Consider the following 25,559-nt stretch of genomic DNA (forward strand, 5'->3'; position numbering starts at 1 on the left):
ATCCGTTGCTTCTATCTGTGTGCTATTTTTTACTTGTTCTTTTGGTTTTCTTTTTTTCCTTTTTGGTTTTTTTAAGACAGGGTTTCTCTGTGTAGTCTTGGCTCTCCTGGACTTGCCTGACTCACATCTATCCGCCTGCTTCTGCCTCTCTTAGTGCTGGGATTGCAGGTGTGCACCTTCAATCCGGCTGACTTGTTTCCTGCATACCTAAGAAAGTCACTTATTTGAAGCCCAAAGCATGGCTATTGCATATGATTCTCTGGACTCTAATGAACATGTTGTTTCTTTGGCCATTCCTGCTAGTAGGAGTATCTATCGTTACTCCATGTTACTGTGGAATATCTATTGTTTTGTGGTTTCTTATATTAATCTGTGACTTCTCAGTGTTACTTCATGAGCACTTCTTTATAAGCTCCTGCAATCACTTGACTTCTTAATACAACTGGTAAAATTCTCTTTAAAGGGACTGTGTAGATGCTATTAAATTAGGCTAACACACACTTTAAAAATAGCTTTTAAACATGTGTGTGTGTGTGTGTGTGTGTGTGTGACTATGGGCATGTGCTAGCCCATGCAAGTGTGCACAAGTTGTGCATGAAGGACAACTGTGGGAGCCTCCACCAAACGGGATTCACGACTGAAGTCAGGTCACCAGGCTTGCGAAGAAGCAGTGTTACCGTTAGAGACATCTCCCTGGCTCTAAACTCAAATTCAAATAGATCTCATTAGGTGATTTTGCCTGATCACAGACTTATGTATGTGAGTGTTTGTGGTAAGCTGGGTATAACTGACATTGGGTGTATTAAGTGCCTTTTTGACTTGGTATTTTCATCTTGGGCTCATCAGGATAAACCCCGTTGGAAGTTGAGCAGGTGGATTTTATTGCCTCTGTTCTGGTAGTATTTTGGCTTAGTAACATCAACAAAAACTTCATACAGTCTGAATTATGGTTATCCTTTGCTTGCAAATGCACCTCCACAAATTCAATAAACAATAAACAGAGCCACTGGGCATGGTTTAGAAGCGAGAGCCACGTGCCTACATTAGATGTGTGGACAGAATAATGCCGACTTCCACCCATAACTGTTTATTATTTTTAAAGTGTCCAATGGAAAAAAAAAACATTTTTAGAACAAGTGCATCAGAAATTATTTACATAGTATTTTCAAATATGAATACCTAAGTCATTTAAAAATGTAAGACTAAAACTGAGCATGTATGTTTGCTTACCACACACCGGGCGCTTTAAAATATTTGTACTTGTTCATTCGACTAGGAACCATTCCTAGCCAGCAGCCTCTCTAACCTGCGGTGGTCCAATTTTCCCCTTCTTCCCGCAGGCTCCATAACTACCTATTTGGAAAACATTCCACCTGTTGACACTGCTTTTCTAGGACTTTTCCAGCTTTCTCGGAACTGAAAGTTATTCTAGGCGGTAGGTCAGCAAGACTGTCTTTGAGCCTCAGGGCTACGTGCAAGAAGACACTGGCGTGTAGGAGATCTGGCACCCCAAACCAGGCTCTTGCATTCACAGCTGCCTAGCCAGCAGGCTGGAAAATGGGACAGTGAGGTGAGGGATGTGAGTGTCTACCAGCCGGAGTCCTTGCTAACACCAGCCCGGCGCCAGGGCGGTCTGCAGGTCCGGAGCGGGAGTCCAGGGGCCGTGGCTAGCCAACCGGTTTCCTCCAGACGACCTAGGCAATGCCAATAAGGCGGGTCAAAATGTACCATACCATGCCCACAGGCGCCACTGACGGGTGGGTGGGGCTTGCGCTCACTGCGCACGCGCGCACAGACGCCTCCGAGCTCGGGTAGCAACACAGTCACGTGTCTGAAGACCGGCCAATCAGCGCGGCCCCTAGGCGGAGCGTCCAGGGGTGCCCCTCGGCGGGAGGCGGACGACTTCCGGCAATAATTGGACGCTGCAGCTCGGTGCGGTTAGTGGCTGTCTCGTCTGGAAGGGACCCGCAGGTGAGCCGGGACTCGGGGGCTTGGCGTGGGGAAGAGCGGGCAGTCAGGGCGCCCCGGCCCGCCCTCCGATGGCCGCCGTGCTGCCCGGTGGCCCCGGGCGGGCTGTGGGCTTGTCCTCCTCCCCGGGGTCCGGGCGTCCACCCCTAACCCCCGCCGGCCTGTGTCTGCGGGTCCCTGCCTCCTCCGGAGCACACCTGTCAGTGCGCCATCCTTCAGGCCTGTGAGTGCTTGCGCTGCTGACACTGGGAATTTGCATCTTTATCCTCACACCCTATTCTGCCTCTATCCGGTGGAGTTACATCTCCATCCTTGGGCCTATTCAAACTCCCCCGAACTCGGGCATCTGGAGAACAGTCCCTGGGAAGGGTCCTTTTTCTTGCCGGCAGCACCAGCGATCAGTTTCCCCACATTACCAGGAAAAGGTCCCCCATTTTCTTCTCATTCCATTTCCCTTCGCTCCTGGGCACGTATATGTTGTCTTACTACGAAGCATCTCTCTGGACTCCTTTGAGTAAATCTCATTTCTGACATTCAAAAGATGCAGTGTTTTTTCTTCATGATCTTTTGCAACTAAATTTGCCCACATTTGCAACCTATTCACATTTAATCCAAGTTGTTTGAATTTAATTTCCTTGAAATTTTTGAAAGAAAACTAGCGCAGCATCATAATCAAATGTTTATTAGGTTGAAGACTGTTCAGTAAAAAAAGGCTTTTATTATTGTTATTTATGTGTGTGCCCGTGTGTAGGCATGTGCGCGAATGCCCAAGGAGACCAGAGGTTTGGACACCATTAGAGTTACAGTGTTGATTTGGCTGCTGGGAACCCAACTTGGGTCCTCAGCAAGAGCAGTTAGAGTGTGCTCTTAACCGCTGATCTGTCTCTTCAGCCCCAGACCGTCCGTCCATTCAGTCTTACTCTAGAACAATGGAAATTATCTTTCTCAAAATTCAACATGAAAAATAAGAGTGAAGCTTTTTTTCTCCAAAATTGAATTTGCCTTGATATTTTTGCTTTATTATTATAATGCTCTTGCTATACACTCAAAGCTTTTATTGTTTTCAAGATAAATGTAACTGATGTATGTTTTCATTATTTTTCATGTAATTTACAAGTAAAGCAACACACGTAGAAAGAAAGAAAGAAAGAAAGAAAGAAACAAAGAAAGAAAGAAAGAAAGAAAGAGAAAAAGACAACAACAAAAAGCATCCAAGTCTGTAATTTTTTGGAATCTGTTTTAATAGGCTGTTAGGATTATGATAACTATAGTGGCTAAGAGCATGGATTGTGGAGTGAGAGTCCATAATTTTGAGCCCTGTCCTATCGAATTCTTCCTTCCATACTCTCATGTATAAAATAAGAGAGGTTTTTGTTGTGCTACAGGTGGGGGAACCCAGGGCCTTGGATATGCTAAGCTATTTCCTTGATCACTGAGCCTTAAAATAGAGAATTAAATTTCTAAAGTGAGGATAGTTCTTCTTCACTGGTTAGAGTGAGGACTAAACCAGGTGTGATTCATGTGACTGGTTCAGAGTTAATGCCCAGCCCATTCTGAGCTCCAGTGTTTACGGTCACCATTTTCATTCATTAGGAGAACATGTGCTTGTAGAAGAAGAAAGCATATTTTTGCTTCCTTCAGGATCATTAGTGTCTACTAGGACATGAATTTGAAGAATTGACCCCGTTCTTCTGTAGTACCCCACCTTTGTGTCCCGCCGTGGGAGATAGAAACTCAGAAGCCTTAAAGGTATCCAACCCCAAGTGCTTTCTGGCATTAGTTAGCAAGCCCCGTGCTTAAATTCTAGTGTAGTTAGGGGCTGGAAAGATGCTCAGCTCTTGATGCTCTTACAGAGGACTAGGGTAAGTTCCCAGCACCCACATAGTGGTCCCAACTGTATGTAACTCCAGTTCCAAGGGGATATGATGCTTTTGTCTGGCCTTCACTGGGTACCATTTGAGTGTGGCACACTTACATACGTGCAAGCAAAACACTCATACACATAAAATAAAAGTAAATAAACTTAAAAAATTGAAGAACGGATTATAAAAGCAGTGTCACAGCTAAGTAGACTGTAAGACATTACTCAGACATAGAGTTTTCAGAAATAATTTCTGGATTTTACTTTATATGATGACTAATCTTGGTTGCCAGCTTGACACACCTGGGAACAGGGAACCTAGTGAACGCCACGGCCTTGACCTGTGGCAGTGGTTCTCAACCTTCCTAATGCTGCGACTCTTATAACAGTTCCTCATGTTGCGGTAGCCCCCAACCATCAAATTATTTTGCTGCTGCTTCATAACTGCAGTTTTGCTACTGTTATGGATGATGTAAGTATCTGACATGCAGGATGCCTGCTGCTTCCTCCAAACGGGTTGTGATGCACAGGTTGAGAACCGCTGCCCTGTGAGCATCTCTGTTGGCTGTTTTCTTGCTTGCTAATTGCTGTATGATGGCCCAGTGTACTTTGGATTGTATAGTCCTAGGCAGCTGGGCCTGGCTTTATGAAAAAAGCTAGCTTAGCAAGCCACAAGTCGTGAGCCAGTAAGTATCCTGCAGCTTCCGCTTGCATTCCCTCACTGACCTTCCTGGAGGGTGGACTTTCACATGTGAGATAAAATAAACCCTTTTTTACATAAAGGTTTTAGTCAGGGTTTTATTGTAGCAACAGAAAAAAAAAATTGGACTGTCTAAGCATTTGCAAATTCTCAAAATAAAGGTAGTGTTAATTTAAACATATTAATAAAATTCTTGTGAGTCATGTCTTTTAACCAAGTAGATAAATTTCCTTAAAAAGTAGGTTATCATCATTTAAAATCTTTTAGTAGCGTTATTTCTCATACTCATAATCAGCCACTTCAGATTGATTAAAAAATTAGCAGAGGCATGGAGCTTTTTAAACTGCAGCTTTTCCTTTGTTTTATGAGACAGGATCTTGTTCTGGAAATTCAAGGCTGGCCTTGAATTCAGGTCTCAGCCTCTTCAGTGCTAGGAGTACAGGTGTGTACAGGGATACAGGTGTGCAGGTGTGCACTGAGCCCCAGTGGCTGATTTTTTTTTAGTGGTGCTTGCGTGTGAATACAGGGCTTCACGAACAACCAGGCAAGTGCTGTGCTACTGATTTATAGTTCTAGAATCTGAAATGCCACATGGCTCTTTTGATAAATGCTATTAAATTTTTTTTGAAGCTTAAAGATAAGTATGCCTAATAGGGAGTGGCTTCCTAGGTTAGTGTAGTGTTTGTATGTTATCACACTTAAGGTAATTTGTTAGCCAAGGGCACGGTGTACCTAGGACATGAATGAGGAACTGTCCAGGTTTGTTTCAGGAGTAGTTTTTTCCATTTCTGTTTTCCTCTTCATATTGTGCTACAGACCCTAGAAAATTATCTTTCTAAACAATGCTGTTCACAGTAGCACAATCTTCAAAAACTAGTCTCAAAGGTTAGAGTGGAACTCCTCAGTTAACTTCTCAAGGCCCTGTCACAGTTCTAGGACTGAAGCTCAACCAACTGCTTATTGCTTTCAGACCTGTCACATATTTTTTATCCTTACTCTCTCCTTCCACGGGGTGGGGCTGGCATTTCTGTCTTTGCTTCTTCATTTATGATATATACGTGTATAGCCATGTTCTGTTCTCAGGGCCTTCCGAGCTGTACTTAAATTTATGTTACTCTATCACTAGTATGGTATTCATAATCTTAAGATTATGTGTGTGCAAGCGAGTACCGCACATAAACATGAACCTTATAACTCACATACATCAATTGTCTTTGTATGCTCTCATTCTTTTTACTGAATGTCTTAGCTTCTAGGCTAGGCTGCTTCCTGTAGGCAGTGAGGACTGACTCATAACTTAGTGCATGCCCAGTGTTTATCATTGAAGCAGTCCTTCTTTTAGTCATTAGTAATTTTTTAGGTTTTTCGGGTTGATTTATTTTTTTCTGAATCTTTCCATGTGATAGTAAGAGACACTTGGACAGTTACCAGAGCTGGTTGCAACAACAATCGTTTCTGCAGAGTGTGTTAGGCTGACGATTGCCCTCATGTGTTCTCTGCCTTCATCCTGTATGTTGTCGACAGTCCGATGACTCTCAGTTGACTAAATGTGGTGATGAACTTTGCATTTTGAGATTATTGGGGTAGGTTTATAACATAACAGGTCTAAAATCTAAAGAATGTTTTGTTAAGTACCTTCTAATGCAGGATTTTAAGCAATATGTAAGAGAAAAAGATACGTTTTGTATCTAAACTAGTTTAGAAAGGTTTTGCACTCTAAAATAATAAAAAATTATTTTAGCATGCCTTTCACATAATAGGCCAGGACCTTTTGAAGGCAATACATGGGTAGTGCTGAAATCTACATATTTTCCTTTCTGTTTATCTCTTAAAAGATAGTATAAATGTCCATTTGATAACCAGGCCTTTCTTGGTTATTCTAAATAGTGTGAGATCTCTTCAGTACTCAAAGAAATTGCATATCTACATCATGAAGCACAGCAAGTCTGCTTTGTTCTGCTTGTTTTTTCAGTGCTGGGGATATTAAACCTGAAGCCTCATACATATGAGGCAAATGCCATGCCACTAAGCTACACCCTGGCTTACTGTGTACAGAAAGAACATTTCTTTCGGATGTAAATCGTTCTGAGTATCCAGGTTGCTCTGCTGAAGTTCTGTGCAAATCTTCAGCTTCCTTCCTATAACTAAACTAAAAACGGCCACCTTCCATCTCCTGTGTTATATGGCTTCTTAATAATATTTTCCCCATCCCTTTTTTCCGTTCTTTTGCTGACTTTCCATCTTTCACTCCACATTCTCGCTCTTCCTTTTCCGGTTCTTTCCTCGGCTTGTCACCATCAAGTTGCCCATTGCCCCTTTATGTTCTTCGGAGTTCTTTCTTTGGCCATCTTGATTTTTCCCATGCTGCTTACTCTCATGCTGTTATTATGTCCATCTCTTTTCTGAGATATGGGTCTTATATATTCATCCATTCAATAAACAAATAGCTGTTTACTAAGCTCTAGCTGTACGCCTGACATTGCTTTTGGTAATTGGGGTAAACACTGAGTAAGACATTGCATTGGCTGGGAGGAAAACAGATGGTGAATACATAAATACTTTCAGATAGTGACGATGGCAGAGACTGGGGAGATGGGTGGGGATGTCAGGAGGGAGCTGCTTCCGTGAGGAGACAGGGAGCCTTTGTAGGGAGGTGACATCTTGAATAGGTAAACATGACTACCTGGAGCGGTTCTTAGCAGTCACTATGAGAACCACCTTTGGACCTTACGAACACTAATCCCAGCATCCCTTCTCTTTCCCCTCCCAAGCCTGCTGTTCTGCGTCACCTCTCGTGGAGCTCAGTGCTTGAGAGCACCTGCACGGCAGATCTTGCCTTACTGCGGCAGTGTGGCAGTGGTTGCCCCTCCAATCCTTTGAGGCCCTCTGCCTTTATTTCCTGTAAAGTGAGACTCTGATGAGACCATTTGCCTCCTGATTTCCTGCTTCTTGGTTCTTAGGCTGAAGCCAGCCCCGTTTCCTCATCTGACCTCATACCCTCCCCATCTTTCTGACCATATTCCATTCTCATTGTCTCTGCTCTCACCCAGCCATCTCTCTGGGGTGAAGTGGGATTATGATTCAGTTTGTTTTCTGGGGTAGAAGGAGTGAGGAATGCTGTTTAGATGGCATTCCTCAGCCGCTTCTTCAGATTCAGATTCAGATGTCATGGGGTAAACCTTTCAGGACACAACTGTCAAGCAGGAAGACCCACCAGGCTTAACGTAGGCCCTGGTTTAGTACAGAGTACTCTGTACTCACCACTGGGTACCAGGGCTAGCCAGTGCTGAGCAGTATGCATTACATGTTAGGTAAGAGTTTGATTCCAAATGAGAAGACGTCTGTGTTCTGTGTATATAACTTATAACAAACTTTTTTTTTTTTTTTTTAACAGTAGAACTATGCCATTTCTGGGTCAGGACTGGAGATCTCCTGGGTGGAGCTGGATTAAAACTGAGGATGGATGGAAAAGGTGTGACTCCTGTAGCCAAGAGCTCAGAGGTGAAAACAGCCAGTGCACCATCGACCACAGCATGTAAGTCCCAGTGAGGTCCAGGCACCACTGCCAGCCTCGTGCATTTGTCAGGTTGCCCTGACAGCTCCCATGATTTGCCTGTCTCCACTGACAATGACGGGTTACAGGGATAGTCAATCAAACCCGGCTTTCACACGGGTGCTGAGGATTTGAACACAGGTCTTCCCGCTTGCATAGCAAGCTCTCTTACCCTCTGAGCCATCTCTCCAGCCCACACTTGCACCTGAAACATAGCTAAGGGACTTTCCTCAGTAAATATTAATTCATTCCTTCCCTCAACCTCATACCACTCCTCAAGATTTCCTCTAAGCCTTCGATCTTCTGTGACTAGGTTATCTGTTTCAGCATAATGTCTTCAAGACCCAGCTGTGTTTAGCACATACTGCTAAAGCTCCTTAAGACTGACTAGTTGTGTGGATTAGTTACGTTTGTTTATGTGTGTCGTTGTTGATAGATGTGGGAATGCCTAGACATGCCACTGTGTGACTGTTACTGTTAGTGTTGGAGTATGCACCTGTCTTCAGTCCTTTGGGTTTAGATGGTGTTTAGGGCCTTGCCGTACTGCTTCCCGCTGGCTGCTGCGGTGTGGACAGCGGTTCTCATCTTCACATCGTCAGCACTTCCTGCACTTGGGCACAGGGTCTTAAGTAGCCGTCTTAGTGAGTGTAAAGTCTGATGGCAGGTTTAATTTGTGTTTTCTTCATGATGCTGCACACACTCTCATGTGTTCTGAGGCTGTTTGCATTTCTCCTTTGGAGAAATAGTATTGTTGAAGATTCTTTTGTCTTTTTAAGCTGGATAAGGAATATTTATCTTTCTCATAGGACCAAGGTTACAGAAAGAAGGAAGTGTTTGCTTTAAAATGTAGTTGACTGATAGTTTGTATAGATGAAAAACTGAAAGGTTTTTACAACATAAATAATTTTATTAACATTTATACATGTTGAATTTTAATCCTGGAAGCATTTTTCTCTTTCACTTTACATGTTTGTATACCTGGCAGTATAAACCATCACCGGGAAGTACCTATCTTAAATACCTCATAAAAATAGCTGCTAGTTAATAATTTGCCAGTGCAGGAATGTATCTTTGATTTATGAGCTATGGTTGGCTCCCATGGCCTCATTACCAGCTCCTGGGATTCACAGCAAACCCTGGGGCAGCTTAGGAAGCAACACCTAGAGGGCATTCCACCAGCCTTGTAGGAGGCGCAGCTAGGTCTGGGGTTGCCTCTGCAGGAAGCCTGTCTGTGGCTCAGCTGGAAAGGGGTCTGTTTCCTGCATCTAAAGGTGGCAAGAGTGTCCACACCTGTGCTCTGCCTCACAAGCCTCCTGTAGCTTGTGCACACGGAGCCCCAGCCTATGAAGCTGGCTGGTCATCCTCCTCTCTTGTCTCCCCTGTCTGCGACAGTTTCAGGAGAGCAATAGCATCTCATTTTTCCTTTGAAAAGTTTGTGATTTTAATTAAAAAGCGTTTTCAAGTTAAAATTATCCAGTGTTTGAATCAGTGATAAGAGACTAGTAGTATAAGAGGAAATATAAGATTGTAAGATTCAAGGCGCTGTGTGTGTTCTGGAGTTGGTGTCATTATGCGGCTGTGATGCAGTGCAGTTGTGTATTTGATGCTCTCTGGATGCCTGGATGATTTACCACCGTTGTCTGTGCTGTTTAATTGCTGACAGTGATGAACAGATTAAATGTGGCAAACTCAGCTGTTTTATTAAAAGTGTACACTGGTGGTGGATGAAAAGCCACAGTTTTTACACAATTTTCTCATCAAAGAAGACTGATGGGGAAATAAACAATTTTATTAGATCCTTAGTTTTGAGTATTTTTCTCACATGGCTCTACCAGCTTGTCTCCACAGCAGTTTCTTCCTTGCTTTCGACTGAAAATTAACTTCAGTGTGTTGAAAAAAAATGCATTTTTGGGTTCATGGTGTGGATTGCTGCTTATACTTTTTCTATGTTTGTTTTTTGTTTGTTTGGATTTTTGAGACAGGGTTTCTCTCTGTAGCCCTGGCTATCATGGAACTCATTCTGGCTGGTATACACCAGGCTGGAAAGTTCTTCTTACTACAAGGAGGAAACTCTGTTTTGTTTTGTTTTTAAAGATGTTCAAGTTGTTATTGCTTTACTTGAATTCCTTGTTTCATAAAAAAAAAAAAAAAAGAAGAAGAAAGAATGCTAAAATCCTGTAAATGTGTTTAACTACCACAAGTGTAACTTGTCTGTCTGGTTAAGACCTTGGTGTATTTGGTAGGTGCTTATTAAAGAACGCACAGTGCAGCAGCAGTTAGCTTCAGCCAAATATTTGAAAATGTAGATGACAACAGGAACATTAATGTTTACTCAACTTTGATTGGGGACATAGCAAGTTTTACTGCCATAGTCATATTGCTACTAGGGTTCTTTTCAGGCTTTTATAGTTTTGTTTATAAAGCTCAGGTCTTAAAGTATTATGATGTTTGGGAGATTCTAAAGCCTATCTGGTATTTTCTAGAGTAACATTTTTAAAAGAAACAAGAATAAATCTTATTTCCTTCAAAATAAAAAAAATGTATATACTATTCTTGAGTTTCAAGCTGATGACTTCCCTGAAATTTAGCTATTACTCTCCAGGGTTTAATAAGGTCTCTATTTTGATCCCCCAGATTACCAAGCAAACACTTACTTTCTTACAAAAAGAAATGCTAAATTAATTTCTTCATGAAAAACTTAGTTTAATGAAGTATCTTTATTTCAGTATCTTAAATAGTGGCGAAGAAGAAATATTCAATAATGAGTGTGAATATGCAGCCAAAAAGAGGAAGAAGGAACATTTTGGGAATGACACGGCTGCTCACAGTAAGAGTGTTTTCACTGATAACTCTGTAATTTCTTGTTTGTGGACTCTATCTGTTGCCATGATGAATTGTTTGGCAGTGCTGTCGTATGAGGTACAGGCTGCTGCAGGCATGCAAACAGGCAGTGTGCTCAGTGCTGTCTGTCTGTGTGGTCATCAGACTGCTTGTAACTCAGCTGTTTGGTTGATGAGGTTCTCCACAAAGATGGCAAGCCTGAAGCATATCTCTGCATCCGAGCAGCCACGTGCAGTCCTGAACTGAGCTCCCCTGTGAACAGAAAGGCCCCAGGGAGGGACGATCTATATGCAGGGCCACCCACCGGGGAGTGAGGACTGGAGCCAGAGGTGGGCAGAGCTGGGGCGAGGGGCGATGATGTGCAGGTAGGAGGGTGCGAGGAAGTTTGGGTTCTGTCTCAGCTTTGCCCACATTGATAGAATACCTGTTAAAGTGAGAAGAAGGTAGAGTCACATGGAGAAGCTTTATGATCTTACTTATGTGGATCATGTGTGGCCATAATAAATAGTAGAAGACCAGAGCCTTCTATTAGGTATATAATGATATAGAGATAATATTATAGAATTTTTATAAGCATCTGTACTTTGTTATAACTATTATTTTTTTCTAAGCTAATAAGATATGGTGGTATTAAAAATAACTTTCTTTTTTTAAGATTTGTTTGTTTATGTATGTATGTATGTTTGTATGTATGTATGTATGTATGTATGTATGTATATATGTATATAGTGTTCTTCCTGGAAGTAGGCCTCCAGGTCAGAAGAGGGCACAAGATCTCATTATAGATGGTTGTGAGCCACTATGTGGGAACTGAACTCAGGACTTCTGGAAGAGTAGCCAGTGCTCTTAATCTCCAAGCCATCTCTCCAGCCCTAAAAATAACTTTTCATGTAGAGATGTCTGAGCACTTACGGGACATTAGGGAACAAAGAACACTGTTTATACTTACCCAAGCAAAGGCATCTCTTAGCTGGGACAGTGAGATAATTTTGTCAGCATGTGCTGTCATTACAGTTCCCCTAAAATCTTGAGATTGAAATAATCTGCTAGATTTTAAAGATATTTTGCAGAGGCCAGCAATATGACTGCTCTGGCAAGGGATCATATCCAAAGACCTATGTCTGTAATCCGGCCGGAATATAGTCATGTCCTTAGACACCTTTTAATCCCTCCAGCTGGAATATAGACACACCTTTAGTGCATACCTTTAATCCCAAACAATGATATCTAATTGAGGGACAGACAAAGTGAGAGAGATTTGACAAGATAAGTTAGAGACAGAATACGCTCAGCTTCCACGAGACTAGGTAGGAGAGAGAAGCTACTTAAGAGCAGCACAGCAAGAGAGCAAGAGAGTTCATGGAGATAATGCAGTAGAGTTTAAGAGTACAGAACAGTTCAGTGCAGTTTGGTGGAATTCAGGCAAGTTTATTTCAAGTAGAGCAATTCAGTGAGAAGCTGAGAAGCCAGTTTGAATCAGTCATCTTAGAAAGGAGTTTTGAGCAAGAATAGCTGAGTTGGACCAGCCAGCTAAAGATCAGAAAGAACTAGAAAGGGTGAGTTTATTCAGCAGTAAGTCTCGGAGGCTGAAGACATTCTAGACCTAGATTAGCAGACGGGGCTGGAAGCTGAAGCCTTCAAGGTCCGGTTTGCAGAAGATTAGATTGTACAGAGATTAGAAGCTTCCAGGCCTAGGCCTAGGCACAGTTAGATAGAAACACTCTGGGCTCAGCTCAAGCCATGTATTTGTAAAGCTTGGGTATGGCTCTTACCTCATCCCCTCTTCTGAGGAAATGAAAACAACAGATACATTTCATCTTTGTTCTAGGTTTTTATCGTGAAAAATGGATCTATGTCCATAAAGAAAGCACAAAAGAAGTAAGTATGCCATTAGAAGACTGAATACTGTACTGTTGCTGTTGAATGTGTCACATTAATGAATTCCTTCAGGAAGTTGAGGTCCATAACTCACATCTAACAGATGTTTTAAGCAGTGATCATTATGTGCATGTACGTGTGTTCATTGATATGTGTATGGCTGTGTACTGGGTATGTGTGGTATAGGTGTATGTGTGATGTTGGATGTGTTTGTGGTATATAATACATGTAGTATGTTTGTGCTATATAGTTTGTATGATATGTGTTTGTGCTGTGTGGTAGATGCATATGGTGTGTGCATATGTGTACTGTGTGCATATATGTGGCATATGCTGTGTACCTCTGAGTGCTATGTAGTATATTTGTATATATAGTGTATTTGGGATATAATGTATATGTGATATGTGCATGTGTGCAGTATATGGCATGCTTATGTAATGTGTATGGGGCACATGAATGTAGTTTACAGTACATATTTGTGATATGTTTGTGCATGGAGAGTGTGTGTGCATGCGTGTGTGTTATAGTGGTGTTTGTAGTGTGTATGAAGTGTGTGTACTTCATATCTTCATGCATCTCTAAATCAGCAAGGTTCCTTACAACCAAGCAGACATCCTGTGGTTTTGATCTATGCTCTGTCAGCGGAAGCTGCTGCTACTGGTGAAGATTCTACTTTGTCCCGTGTTTTCAGAATAAGACGCCCGTGAGCTCCTCCATCCATAATGCACAGTGGCTCCGGGGCGCTACACCGAGGTCGGCTCTGCCGAACACTGTGGACTAAAGCCCTCTTATGAGTCATCATACAAACCAACCGGCTACGCTGTGTTTCTGGCTTCTCTACTCAGTTTTAAGTAAACCTAGTTCATTTTACAGTCTTGGACATCTGCATCTGTTGGTAAAAAGAAACAAGGGGGTGCAGCTTCTCATTGCCTAATTGTGAGGTTAGGATCAGTTAAATGTTTCAGAAATGTAAATAGTGTCTTTATTTGAAAAATTACCACATTTATTTATTCATTTATTTATTTCTGTGTGCGCACACTAGTGTGTGTGCATGTGTGAGCGCCTGTGTCTTACATGCTATGGCAGGGATGGGAAAATCCACGTGTAGGACAACTTGTAGGAGTCAGCTTTCTCCTTCTGTGTGGGTCCTGGAATTGAACTCAAGCTGTTGGACTTGGTGGTTTTAAACTATTCCAGCCTCCTAAAAGATAGTTGATTGTGAGAAAGAAAGCTTACGTGGTGATGGTTAGTGTCATTGAGTGGGCATAGCGTGAGGCCGGTCCTTGACAGACCGCCGTTGACAGACTGGCAGAGCTAACCTGGTTTGTGCAAAGCCAGGCTTGATTAAATAGCTCACTCACTTTGTGAGTCGTGTGAATTCTGTCTGGGAGAGGCAACATGAGGACTATGTAAGGACATGCCAGGATGTCCTGGGGCCTCTTGCGATGGGGTCTTGCAGGCTTACAAAGCACTAAGGACTAGCTGTCGGGTCAGGGTCTAGTCCTGTGTCACCCTCTTTATACCTGGTACTGACCCAGGCAGCCTTTGAAGACAGGTGCCCTTGAGTGTGCACTCTGACCTGTTCCTTGTGAGAGTAGGTACCTCACAGAGGCGTGTTCACCACCAGCAGGATGCTTTCCTTATGGTGACCTGCCTTCAGGCTACACCTCCCACAGTCCACAGTGGTGCTTTCCACGCAGCAAATGCTCAGGGCATCGACGCTTCCTGCGAATGTGTGATTGGGTTCTACGCTTTCACCCCGAGGCCAGCACACACCTTGCTATCTCTGTTGCTCTTCCGCAGCCCTGCTAACCTGCTTCCACCTCAGAGTCACTTGTCACCTTGTGGCCCCTTTACTGTCCTTCAGTTCATTTGGCCCCGTAACTCTGAGCTGAAAATCTGTGCATAGTTTAGGTATTTCAGATGCAGAAGGTAGGGTTTAAAATCTTCCCTGACCGGAGGTAAAATCTGTACAGACTGATAGAGAAAACAGAAGACCTTTCAGATAGAATAGCAGTATCTACGGCACCGAGGAGAAATTACTTGCATTTCATTTTTGATTCCCAGGTCTGTGCATCTCATTGTAGCAGTTGGCTTTTGGGGTGCTCAGCTCCCACGGTCCCAGCCTGGAAACCAGCTGTTGTCAGGCGTGGGCCAGACGCCCTCCAGCCTACTCATATCCGTGTGTCAGAGTTGCCACCTGCTCGCTGCCAGTGGCCCCTCGAGCTTGGCCAAGCACACCTGCACCAGGGCAGTCAGAGCTGCCTGCAGAGAGAAGCTGCTGGGCCTGTACAGCACCCGAGGCTCCTATTCCCCCACCTTGTCCCCACAACAAAAAGCAGAAGGGTGCTTCCTGAATACTTCTCGTCATTAGACCATTAGACTCTCAGTGTCTCAGTTACACATAGTTGCTTGAATTTAGCATTGCTCTGTTTTCCTCTATATCTGACAGAAGTGTTTAGAATGAACACAAATGCCTTTGGCTAGAGAGTTTTACACACCTAGCTGATGTCAGTGTTCACTCATTTAACTTGGCTGGCTGATTGCACTGCTTGTCTGATGTTCTCCAGAGACATGGCTACTGCACCCTGGGAGAAGCCTTCAACCGGCTAGATTTCTCAAGTGCAATTCAGGACATCAGAAGGTTCACCTACGTGGTCAAAGTAAGTTGGTATTCCAGAAGCAGCTTTGGTGAGGTTACAGATGTGAGCTATTCAAGGTACCTTTGACAGCTGCGTAAAGGGTCACCTGTTTCCAGTATAGAAAGGAAAGGGACAGCTCAGGAGAAAACATGGCGGGGGTGGGGGTTGCAGCACTGAGACCATCCTGCCCGGAGGCCATGAGAACTAACATTTTATGGGGCCTCCGACTTGGAAACACTTGAGACAGTTGAGCTCAGGAGGATCCCTGATGACCCCACATGCATTTTCCACTTCCTTTACCCACTCAGAATGAACCCTTTTATATAGGAAGGAACAACTGGCCGATAGATTAAAGGAACCTCACACAAAAAAGGAACTCTACAAAAGTCTCGCTGCATTATTGATGGCTTGAGAAGAAGTCTCTGCCCTGGGCTACACTCAGAAGGAAAAGGTCTTTGCTTAGGGTTTGCTTTTGTCTGTGGCTCACCCACTCCACTGTGTCCTATGTGAGCAAGAGGCAGGCCCCACACCTGTTCCCAGGCCCCGAGACTCCTACTGCCTTCTGGGCATTGGAAGTATTGATTTGCGGACAGAGATGTCAGGCAAGTGTGTGTGGCCTCAGCCAGTGTGATGTGTGATGTGGTTCTAGGAGACACTGGCCAGTGGCGGGAGAAGCAGTCACAGGTTCTTCCCAGGGTGGTGTCTCCTGAGCTCTGCAGGGCATTTGTGCTGGTGATGACATGGAAATTCACCCTGGCTTGTTCAAGTGTTAGCTTTCCAGGGAGGACACAGGCCAGATTTTACAATACTGTTCTCCTGGCTCTAAAATACTTCTGTAAATAATCTTTTAACAAAGCAGAAGTGACTTCTGTTTCTAAATAACACGTTTTCTTAAAAGAGCTGGTACTTAACACCTGTTTGCAATGTAACTAACCTAGCCCTGTAGCTAGGTGTCCTAGCTTCCTGTTGCTATAGTGAAATACTCTGACAAAAGCAACATAGGATGAAGGTTCTGTTCTGAAGCAAAGTGTCTTGTTTCAGGTCAGAGGGAGCTTCAGCGGTTCAGTTCATTGTGATGGGAGCCTTGGCTGGCTTGTGTGTCCTTAGTTTTACTCCTTTTGTTCTTTCTTTATGTCCTTTGTTACCAGAATAGGTTGTTGGGTTTGGGCAAATATTCTTTTTGTGTTTCTTGAGATGATTATGATATTTTTCTTCCTACACTGTTAATGTGTTTATGGCTTATTGTTTGCCCATGTGAAATGAACTGCAGTTCATTTCAGTAATAGTGAGTGTGGCTGGTTTCTCTTTCTTGCAATTGGGCAGGTGAACAGATTTTAGCATATTTTTTTTTGTTTGTTTGTTTTTAAATCAGGTTTTTTCCTGGACTCTTCTGTTGTTGAATCTTAATTTGCTTTTGGTGTTGATGCTGCTGGTCTCATGGTATGCATTTGGAAGACTTCCTTGGAATAATTTGAGAAGAAGGTATAGTGGTTCTTTAAATGTTTTGTAGATTCAGCAGCAAAGCCGTTTGGTCCTGGGCTTTCCTTGACAAGAGCCCTCATCACTGCTTTAGTCTCACTGTTCATTGCAGGTCTGTTGAGGGTCTGTTTCACTCTGATTCATTCTCGGTCTAAGATGGCAGACTGTGGGCCAGATGTCATTCCCGAACGCAGAGCTCTGGAAAGGAAGAGAGAAAAGAAGGTGGCAGGTTTGTTGTGACTTGGAACAGGCAACTGATGTAGGTGGATGTATCCTCTGAAGCCTGAGAGGGCAAGAGAAGAGTCATGTAGAGTTGAAATTGCAAGTGTCATCAGGACAATAGAATGTAAACCCACCTAAGTTTTTGAAAGAACTATAGGGAAAGAATGAGAAGTTTTTTTTTGTAAGTTATAAAAACATGTCAGAATCAAAGCCAAACCTTTATTATATCAATAAACATAAACAAGTTTGTTAAGTAAATGTTTCTAGTTTGGATCAAAAAGCACAGCCCAACTCCAGCTATATACAGTAAATAGCCAGAATGTAGGGGCCTGAAGTTGGGAATAGAAGGGTAGGAAACATACAGTAGATATAAATAAAAACGGAGAGGAACAGGAAGCCAGGGAGGACACAGCCCCTTTGCAGTGCCCACAGGGGCCAGTTTGTAACAGAGTAGTAGGACTGTGGGAGGCACAGGCTGCAGGATGAGCCTTTGTTTACCGCCAGGACTGGCCCTGCTGAGGCTCCCTTACAGTGACCCTTCTTGGTTCCTAATTTTCTACATGTTTGAAGGGGTATTTTAAGAGATTGAGTGTGGTGATTAAATTTCAACATGGAAGGAAGGGTCTGTTGATTTCTTGATTGTCTAGTCAGCTTTAGACAGTGGATCAGAGCATGCAGGAGCATGATGGAAGTCTGTTAGTGACCAGGATTGTCTGCAGCTCCCCGCTGAGGTGAGGAAAAGGCTGGAAGGCTGAGCATTTATTCATCTCACCTGCCGTAGCAGGGTAGCAGGCCTGTTGAGCATGAGATTCCCTGGAGTGATTCTTGAGGACCGAAAGCAGGCTTGCTGTTGCCTCAGGAGTGGAGTCAAGGCCCCTCCCCCACATAGATAGCAGTCCTTTTCTGCAGCCACCTTATCTAGAGTGTGCTCCTCAGTACTTTCCCACTAGCTGCAATGTGTGACCATGGGATTTCCATGTAAGTGGACTCACAGCTGGCTTAGCTTTTTCTTCTTGTCTTTAAGCTGCTGCAGCTAATTGCGAAGTCCCAGTTAACCTCTCTGAGTGGAGTGGCACAGAAGAACTACTTCAACATTTTGGATAAAATTGTCCAAAAGGGTAAGATTATTACTGGAACATTTATTGTCTTTTTAAAATAAAAAAAATATTGATAAATAATTCACAGAGTACACAACTCAGCCATTTACACAGTTGAGTAGTTTTTAGTGCAGCCTATTCATAGGATAGGGAAGCCATCACTGCTTTTAATTTTATAAATTTTTGACAGTTACATGGTGTATTGGCTTGTATTTGTTTCTGTTCCCTTTTCCCACCCATGCTGTGCTGGCTGTGCTGGATTTATGTCAGCTTTACATAAGCTAAAGTCACCTGAGAGGAGGGAGCCTCAGCTGAGGAAATGCCTCAGTAAGATCAGGCTTTGGCACGCCTGTAGGGCATTTTAAAAATTAGTGATTGATGGAAGAGAGCCCAGTGTACATGGTACCATCCCTGGGCTGGTGGTCCTAGATTCTATAAGAAAGCAGCTGAGCAAGCCATGAGGAGCAAGCCAATAAGCAGCACCCTCCATGGCCTCGGCATCAGCTCCTGCCTCCAGGTTCCTGCCCTGTGTGAGTTCCTGCCCTGACTTCCTTTGATGATGAATGGTGATATGGAAGTGTTAGCCAGTTAGACCCTTTTCTCTGTCAGTTGCTTTGGTCATGTTGTTTCCTCATGGCAGAAGCCACGTAAGAAACTTGCTGAGCCCTTCTTCCCTACTAGTGCCCCGCCCCCCTTAGGCAGGCAGCCCTAGCTGTTGTATGCTCATGACTGCAGCGGCTATGGCATACCCAGAAGGCAGCATTTCATGCACTCTTCCCATCCTCTGGTGTCTTACAGTCTTTTCTCACCATTAAGGTTTGAGAGCTTAGTGCTCACGCATTCTTGTCACCTTGATTAATGAAGAATCTCTGTGTTAACTATTTTTCATTGCAAAAATAAACTTCTTTGAGCAAGGCTGAGAGCAGCACTAGGCCATGGGTAAATATAAATATTTAGAAACAGTTTGACATGTCTATTTAGCAAAATAGTAATAGTATCGCCCCGCCCCCACCAGGGTCTAGGACCTCTCCAGCCACAGGCTTTTGAACAGGTTTACAGGACCAGCTGTGTATCTCTTGCCATGGAGCAAGCATTCAAATCCAGCCAGAGAGGAGTTGGTTGTCATCCCCTCCCCAAATGGCCATTGCTGCACTAGCATCACCAGAATTTTTAAGTCAAAATCTTCATTGGAAACTTGGTGCAAGTAAAGGGGTTTTTCTAATTATCTTTCCGTAGTATGTATACCTTCACAAATAATAATATGACCACTGTGACACCAGGCAGAAGATGGGTGCAGCTGCTAAATGTTTGCTCAAAGGAAAAGACTAATCCCAGAGAGACCTAGTCTTACAAAGACACTTTGTCCTTTCATGGTTCACCAGTCACAGTTCATTCAACTGTTGGGTTTTCTAATACATAAGACTGCAGCTTTTTGACTCAGGCACCCTGTAAGTCTTAATTTCCCTTTTAATTTAATGTACCTTTATTCAGTAGTGACTAGAAGTAAAAGGAACTTGATATTTTATATCATTAGCTTATACACATTTGCGACCCTTTGTAGCTGTTTTAAATATTCTCCTTATCATAAGTACAAAAGAAAATGTATACTGACAACTTTAAAGACAAAATTATAGACCCAACCAAAAATTTAGTCAGGTGGCATTTTAAAGCTTTTAAAACTCCTACTAATAGTTGTCATATCTCAAAAATGATAGCACTTTTAAATTGCCATGAAATGAGATCCTTGGTTATTAATGTGATAAAAATAACATATGACATAAACCATGTTATTTTCATCAATTTCCAGTACACTGTTAAGTAGCTCTGCATGCATGTGGATTGTGCAGCCACTGCGGCCTCCTCTGGAATGGCTTCTCCGTACCTAACCTCTGCACCCAGCAGACACCACTGCCCACGTGCCGGGCCCCTACTTCTAGCCAGCACTGCAGCTCTGTCTGCTGACTCTGGGGACTCGATGCCGTGGGCTTACATTCTGTTCACCCTTCTGTACCTGGCTCCCTGCTGTGTCATACGTCTTCAGGGCTGGTCTGCCCACACGTCACAGGTCAGGATTTCCCTGAGTGTGTGAAGGGATCACATTTGCTCTTTGCTCTTCTGTTGATGGACACTTCATTGCGACTAGGTAACTGATGGAAGTCGCACTAGAAGTTTCGATCCGTGGCTTGTTTTGTTTGTTTCAGTTCTTGATGACCACCAGAATCCTCGCCTGATCAAAGACCTTCTCCAAGACCTGAGCTCCACTCTTTGTATTCTCGTCAGAGGGGTGGGGAAGTCTGTGTTAGTGGGAAACATCAACATCTGGGTTTGCCGCTTAGAGACTGTTCTCAGCTGGCAACAGCAGCTGCAGAATCTTCAGATGACTAAGGTAAGTTTCCTTTCGTTTGTTTGGGTTTGGGGATTCAGGTTTTTCAAATTTTTGGGTTTTTTGTTTTCTTTGTTTTTTTTTTAACATCTTACTATATAGCTCAGTCTAGGATTGTTGACAAGGCTGGCATTGAACTCACAGTGATCCACCTGCCTCTGTGTGGAGTACAGGGATTAAAAGTGAACGCCATCACATCTGATTTAAATTTAGTTTTAATTGACACAAAGATCGTATGTGCTTAAGAGATGCAGTGTGATGCTTTAGATCTGTGATGTGTTGTGGCTGTGTCAGGGCAGTTGGCCACCATTTTTTTGTGTAGTTGCCAGCTATCTGCGATGCTCAGTGAATTGTTGTCAACTGTAGTTATATTCTGCTGTGCTACCCAGCATATAGAGGTCATTTCTCCCAGACAGACATATTCCCAGACCCCTTAGCCATACATTCTCTCCCCTCTTCTCTTTGTCTCTCCCCAGACTGTGGTAACCACTGTTTCACTGTCTATTTCTTTACTTTCAGACTTTCCAGTTTTCTCATTTCTCCATGTGGTATTTTGTCTTACTATTCTTAACTTCTTTCACATAACAGGATAACCTATTTTACATTCGTAGTGCTGAAAATGATAGTATTTCATTTTGTGGCTGAATAATACATAACACATTTACTTTATTAAAGTCGTGTTTCAGTAGACAAGAGGTTGGTTCCATGTCTCGGCTAGTGTCAGTCTGCTGCTATGTGATTTCAGTTCCCTGTGATGATAGATGCATACCCATTGGCAGCATTGCTGAGTCCTTTTTTTTTTTTCCAGGAATGTCCAGGCTGTTCTTTGCTAATTTACATTTGTATTGTATCAATAGTCTAAGAGATTTCCCCTTTCTCTCCATTACCAGCATTTGTTATTTTGCTGGGTTTTTGTTGTTGTTGTTTTGGTTTGGTTTGGTGTTTGGTTTTTCGAGACAGGGTTTCTCTGTGTAGCCTTGCTATCCTGGACTCACTTTGTAGACCAGGCTAGCCTCGAACTCACAGAGATCTGCCTGCCTCTGTCTACCTGAGTGCTGGGATTACAGGCGTACGCCATCGTGCCTGGCTTATTTTGCTGTTTTAATAATTGCCATTCTCACTGGTGCCTTGTTGTGATTTTTATTTGTATTTCTCTGGTTATAGTGATATTGAGTGTTTGCACATACTTGTAGGCTATCTTCATTTCCTCTTGAGAAATGTCTGTTCAATTAATTCCCATTTTAAATTAGGATTTCATGGGGTCCTTCATTGAGTTCTGTGATTTCCTAGCATTTTTTATTAACCCATCAGATGACTAGCTGGCACACATTCTCTTTCACTCTCTACTTTCTTCTTTGCTATAGAAGCTTGTTTGTTTTGTGTTAATCAGACACCATACTGTATATCATAAATGTGTTAAATGCTCAATACAGAGAAAATTCAGATTTAAAGATAGATGGCAATAAAGCTGGGGAGACATTATACACCCTGGGCCTGTCCCTGGATTCGTGGTGTGGAGTACCTCATAGTCCTCATTTCCGTTGCTGCCATGAAGCATGATTACTGTCATCTGCAGTTCCACATTTCAGATCCACCATTTCCAGGTATAGTTCTAGTTAGCATGTCCAAGGGTTCAACTTCCCGGGCACAGGGATATTGCTGTGTGCCAGCCCCTGTGAGACCACCCTGCCCAGTAGTGAGGTAAGACCGAAGCGACATTAAAGGACATGGCTTCTTTCCTGTAGTCCTATAGTTATGTGCAGCGTGGCCACTTTTTTTTATTGAAGGAAGCCACGTGTTTTCTCCATTTGACGCCACTGTGTTTCCTTTTAGCAGGTAAACACTGGCCTCACACTCAGTGACCTGCCCTTGCACATGCTGAACAACATCCTGTACCGTTTCTCAGATGGCTGGGACATTGTCACCCTGGGCCAGGTGACTCCAACCCTGTACATGCTCAGTGAAGATCGGCGGCTGTGGAAGAAACTGTGTCAGTACCACTTCGCTGAGAAGCAGGTGTGTGTGTGGTGCATTACCCTTGAGTCAAGTCCACATCCACGGTCCCTTGTGCTCAGATGAACCTGGGGAGGACGTGGACCTCATTCGCAGGGACTTGGTAGTAACTAGAGTACTGAAGCCGCTTCTGAATTCTATCAGTTACAAGCTCATATTTCATGATTGTAAAAGTGGCCTAGTGACAAATAACATGACTAGCTGAGCTGTGTCACACTCACTGGTAAAAGGCCGTGGTGTTCTCTCTACCTAACAAGTCATACTCCAGCTCTGCCTCTGGCAGCCTGTTACTCTGAGAGCCACCTGGCCCCTGTAGCTCCCATGCTTTCCACTTGGTGGCACCATCTCGAGGTCCTCCATGTCTCCTGCTCCAGAGTGAAATCCCCACTTCTGCTCTTCCGTGGCATCTAGGCATCCCTGGCTTATTGTATAAAACGTCCCCTATTCCATGCAGATGTAGGAAGGGACAAGTGATATGTTGTCTCTCTTTAGAGGTGTGGACATGACTGAGATACAGGAGCATTGTGAAGTTGGCAACATTGATTTCATGACAAGCACGGGCAGAGTAGAAATAGAAAGCAAGTCCCAGGAAGAAAGGATCAAGACTCTCAGCCACGTTCAAGATTCCATCTAGCTTAGAAAATCCAGTGAAACCTCTGGAACATAGGCACCTTTTAAATGGCCCTCTGGATCTTGCTTGAGAGTAACACTGGTGTGGGCACAAGGAGGCCCGGAGAAGTAAAGGTGGTGCTCAGGGATATGTACAGGTCCAGCCAGGACCCTAAGAGAGGCATAAGCAGAGCCCTGAGGGGACCCAGAGCAAGTCTGTGAGAGCTCCGGATGCTCTGGCGTCTCAGACATGGAGCGATGCAGTCAGGACGAAGGATCAGCACAACACACGGTCCATTGGAAGGGGTGTGCAGAGGTTTGACACCTGCTAGGTGGGCTGCTTCATCTGAGCGGGAGGGGACGTCCGTTGAGCCATCCTGCCCCTTCATGCTCCCTTCTTACCATCTTTCTCAGCTGACAACCGTGATTCTGTCCTCTCTGTGAGATTGGGTTTGAATTGACATCAGAAGTGCAGGAGAGGTTGGATAATCTTAAAGATTCAGAACCGAGGACAAAATGATGATTGAGTGTATGTCAGGATGGGCTCCGTGCGTTACCCAGTTGCTCTGGGACCTACCTTCAAGGGTACCACAGGGAGAGGAACCAGGGCTCAGGTGGGTTACCAAAGTGCCTGGTGGCTGCTAGATATCCAGATACCAGCATACCTTCAGGATACCAGGTGACCATTTTTAAGTCCTTGATGAAACACCTTAAAGGTCTGTTTGCAACAATACTTACACTCTTTTTTTTTTTTTAAGATTTATTTATTATGTGTACAGTACTTTGCCTGCATGTATGCCTGCACACCAGAATAGGATATCAGATCTCATTATAGATGATTGTGAGCCACCATATATATGGTTTGCTGAGAATTGAACTCAGGACCTTTGGAAGAGCAGCTGGTGTTCTTAACCTCTGAGCCGTCTCTCCAGCCCAATACTTACACTCTGCTTACAGAGTGTAAGCAGACTAATCTAACTTCTTAAGTTAGATTAGAGTTGTAGTTATTAGCACCCATGAATATATGTTTTGGTGTATATTTTCTTTTCCTTTTTCTTTTTTTGTTTTGTTTTTCAAGACAGGGTTTTTCTGTGTAGCCTTGGCTATCCTGGACTTGCTTTGTAGACCAGGCTGGCCTTGAATTCACAGTGCTCCGCTTGCCTCTGCCCTCCTAAGTGCTGGGATTAAAGGTGTGTGCCTGACTGATGTATTATTTTTCTGATTGAATCACAAAACCGAATCTGTACTGATTTCTCAGGATTAGCAGTAGTTTAGAGTTAGGGTCAAACAGACAGTATAGGTTAGGAAGCACTTCAGGTGAAGCTGAAGGCTTGGATTGACAGTCCATAGTGACATAAGAAGGAGCCATTAGCAACACGTGTTTGATGTGAGGTATGGGCTAGCAGAGAGACCACAGGTTCTTATGTAGAAGAAAAACCATTCAGGAATGTGGGTGTTCCTCCTGTGAATGTTGGTGCAGCAGGGAACGGTGAGGGGGGAAGAAGACAAGGCAGAGGTATTTTTGTCTCTAGAAACTAATGTTTCCATGGTGCTTAAAGGATACAGAAATTGCTATAGCCAGCCCTGTAATTGGCCCCCTCTGCTTTTCAAACTGTCTCCTCTTCAAATTGTAGCAGAAGTAAGATTCCCTCATTGGTTCCGTTATCATTTCCAAACAAAGTCCTTAAAAGGTGTGGTGATTACATGTTGTACAAGTGATTGTTTTCGGTTATAAGAAGCAAAACACTCATGAAAAGCGGTAGCAAACTTAGGCAAGGGCATCTTTTCAACATGGACATGGACAGGACCTATCAGCCACACAATTCCCTATGTGCACAGCACATACATAGCCCTTATCTGGCCACATGCTTTATGTTCTCATGACCCAAATTATATTGCCCAGGCATTTTTTGGTAATGTCATTAAGATGCTGTCCAGTTTTTATCTCTGTCACTATAGTTGGTTTTGGACATCACTGTTGTCTCAAGAGCCTTGTCCACTGGCATCTCAGCCCACTCTAGCCCTAGGCAACCCTTGTCCACTTTCTGACTGGATTTCCTGGTTTGGATGTGTGGTGTGAGCAGAATATACAGCAGTCAGGCTGTTGTGACACCTTCTTTCCCCCCAGTGCCCTTCAGGAGGCGTCTGTAGTAGGAATCAACTCTTCTTCAGAGACACCATGTTTTGTCTACCCGTTCCTCTGGTCATGGTCACTGGGTTTCCTTGCAAACCTTGTAGCTATGAGGGTTGTTTCTGGACATGCAGTGATGAGTTTGTGTATGGATGTGTTTCCATTTCTCTAAACTAATTTCC

The 25,559-nt window shown here is 43.6% G+C and overlaps 1 protein-coding gene across 6 annotated transcripts in view; it reads left to right on the forward strand.

The window, feature by feature from the left end:
- The first annotated feature begins 1,826 nt into the window (after positions 1–1,826).
- Positions 1,827–25,559, forward strand: part of Fbxo25 (F-box protein 25) — a 29,345-nt gene continuing 5,612 nt past the window's right edge. For 3 of the 6 annotated variants that reach the window (XM_021641780.2, XM_021641777.2, XM_021641781.2), the window contains exons 1-8: positions 1,827–1,971; positions 7,924–8,064; positions 10,809–10,909; positions 12,752–12,801; positions 15,372–15,464; positions 18,169–18,262; positions 20,443–20,627; positions 22,458–22,640. In XM_021641780.2, coding sequence (XP_021497455.1) covers positions 7,931–8,064; positions 10,809–10,909; positions 12,752–12,801; positions 15,372–15,464; positions 18,169–18,262; positions 20,443–20,627; positions 22,458–22,640 — 840 coding nt within the window. In that variant the 5' untranslated portion in view covers positions 1,827–1,971; positions 7,924–7,930. The remainder of the gene's footprint in view (positions 1,972–7,923; positions 8,065–10,808; positions 10,910–12,751; positions 12,802–15,371; positions 15,465–18,168; positions 18,263–20,442; positions 20,628–22,457; positions 22,641–25,559) is intronic. The other 3 variants (XM_021641779.2, XM_021641778.2, XM_060381430.1) reach the window with 3 other exon arrangements.

The sequence above is a fragment of the Meriones unguiculatus genome, chromosome 4, assembly GCF_030254825.1.
Source record: "Meriones unguiculatus strain TT.TT164.6M chromosome 4, Bangor_MerUng_6.1, whole genome shotgun sequence".
Taxonomy (NCBI): domain Eukaryota; kingdom Metazoa; phylum Chordata; class Mammalia; order Rodentia; family Muridae; genus Meriones; species Meriones unguiculatus.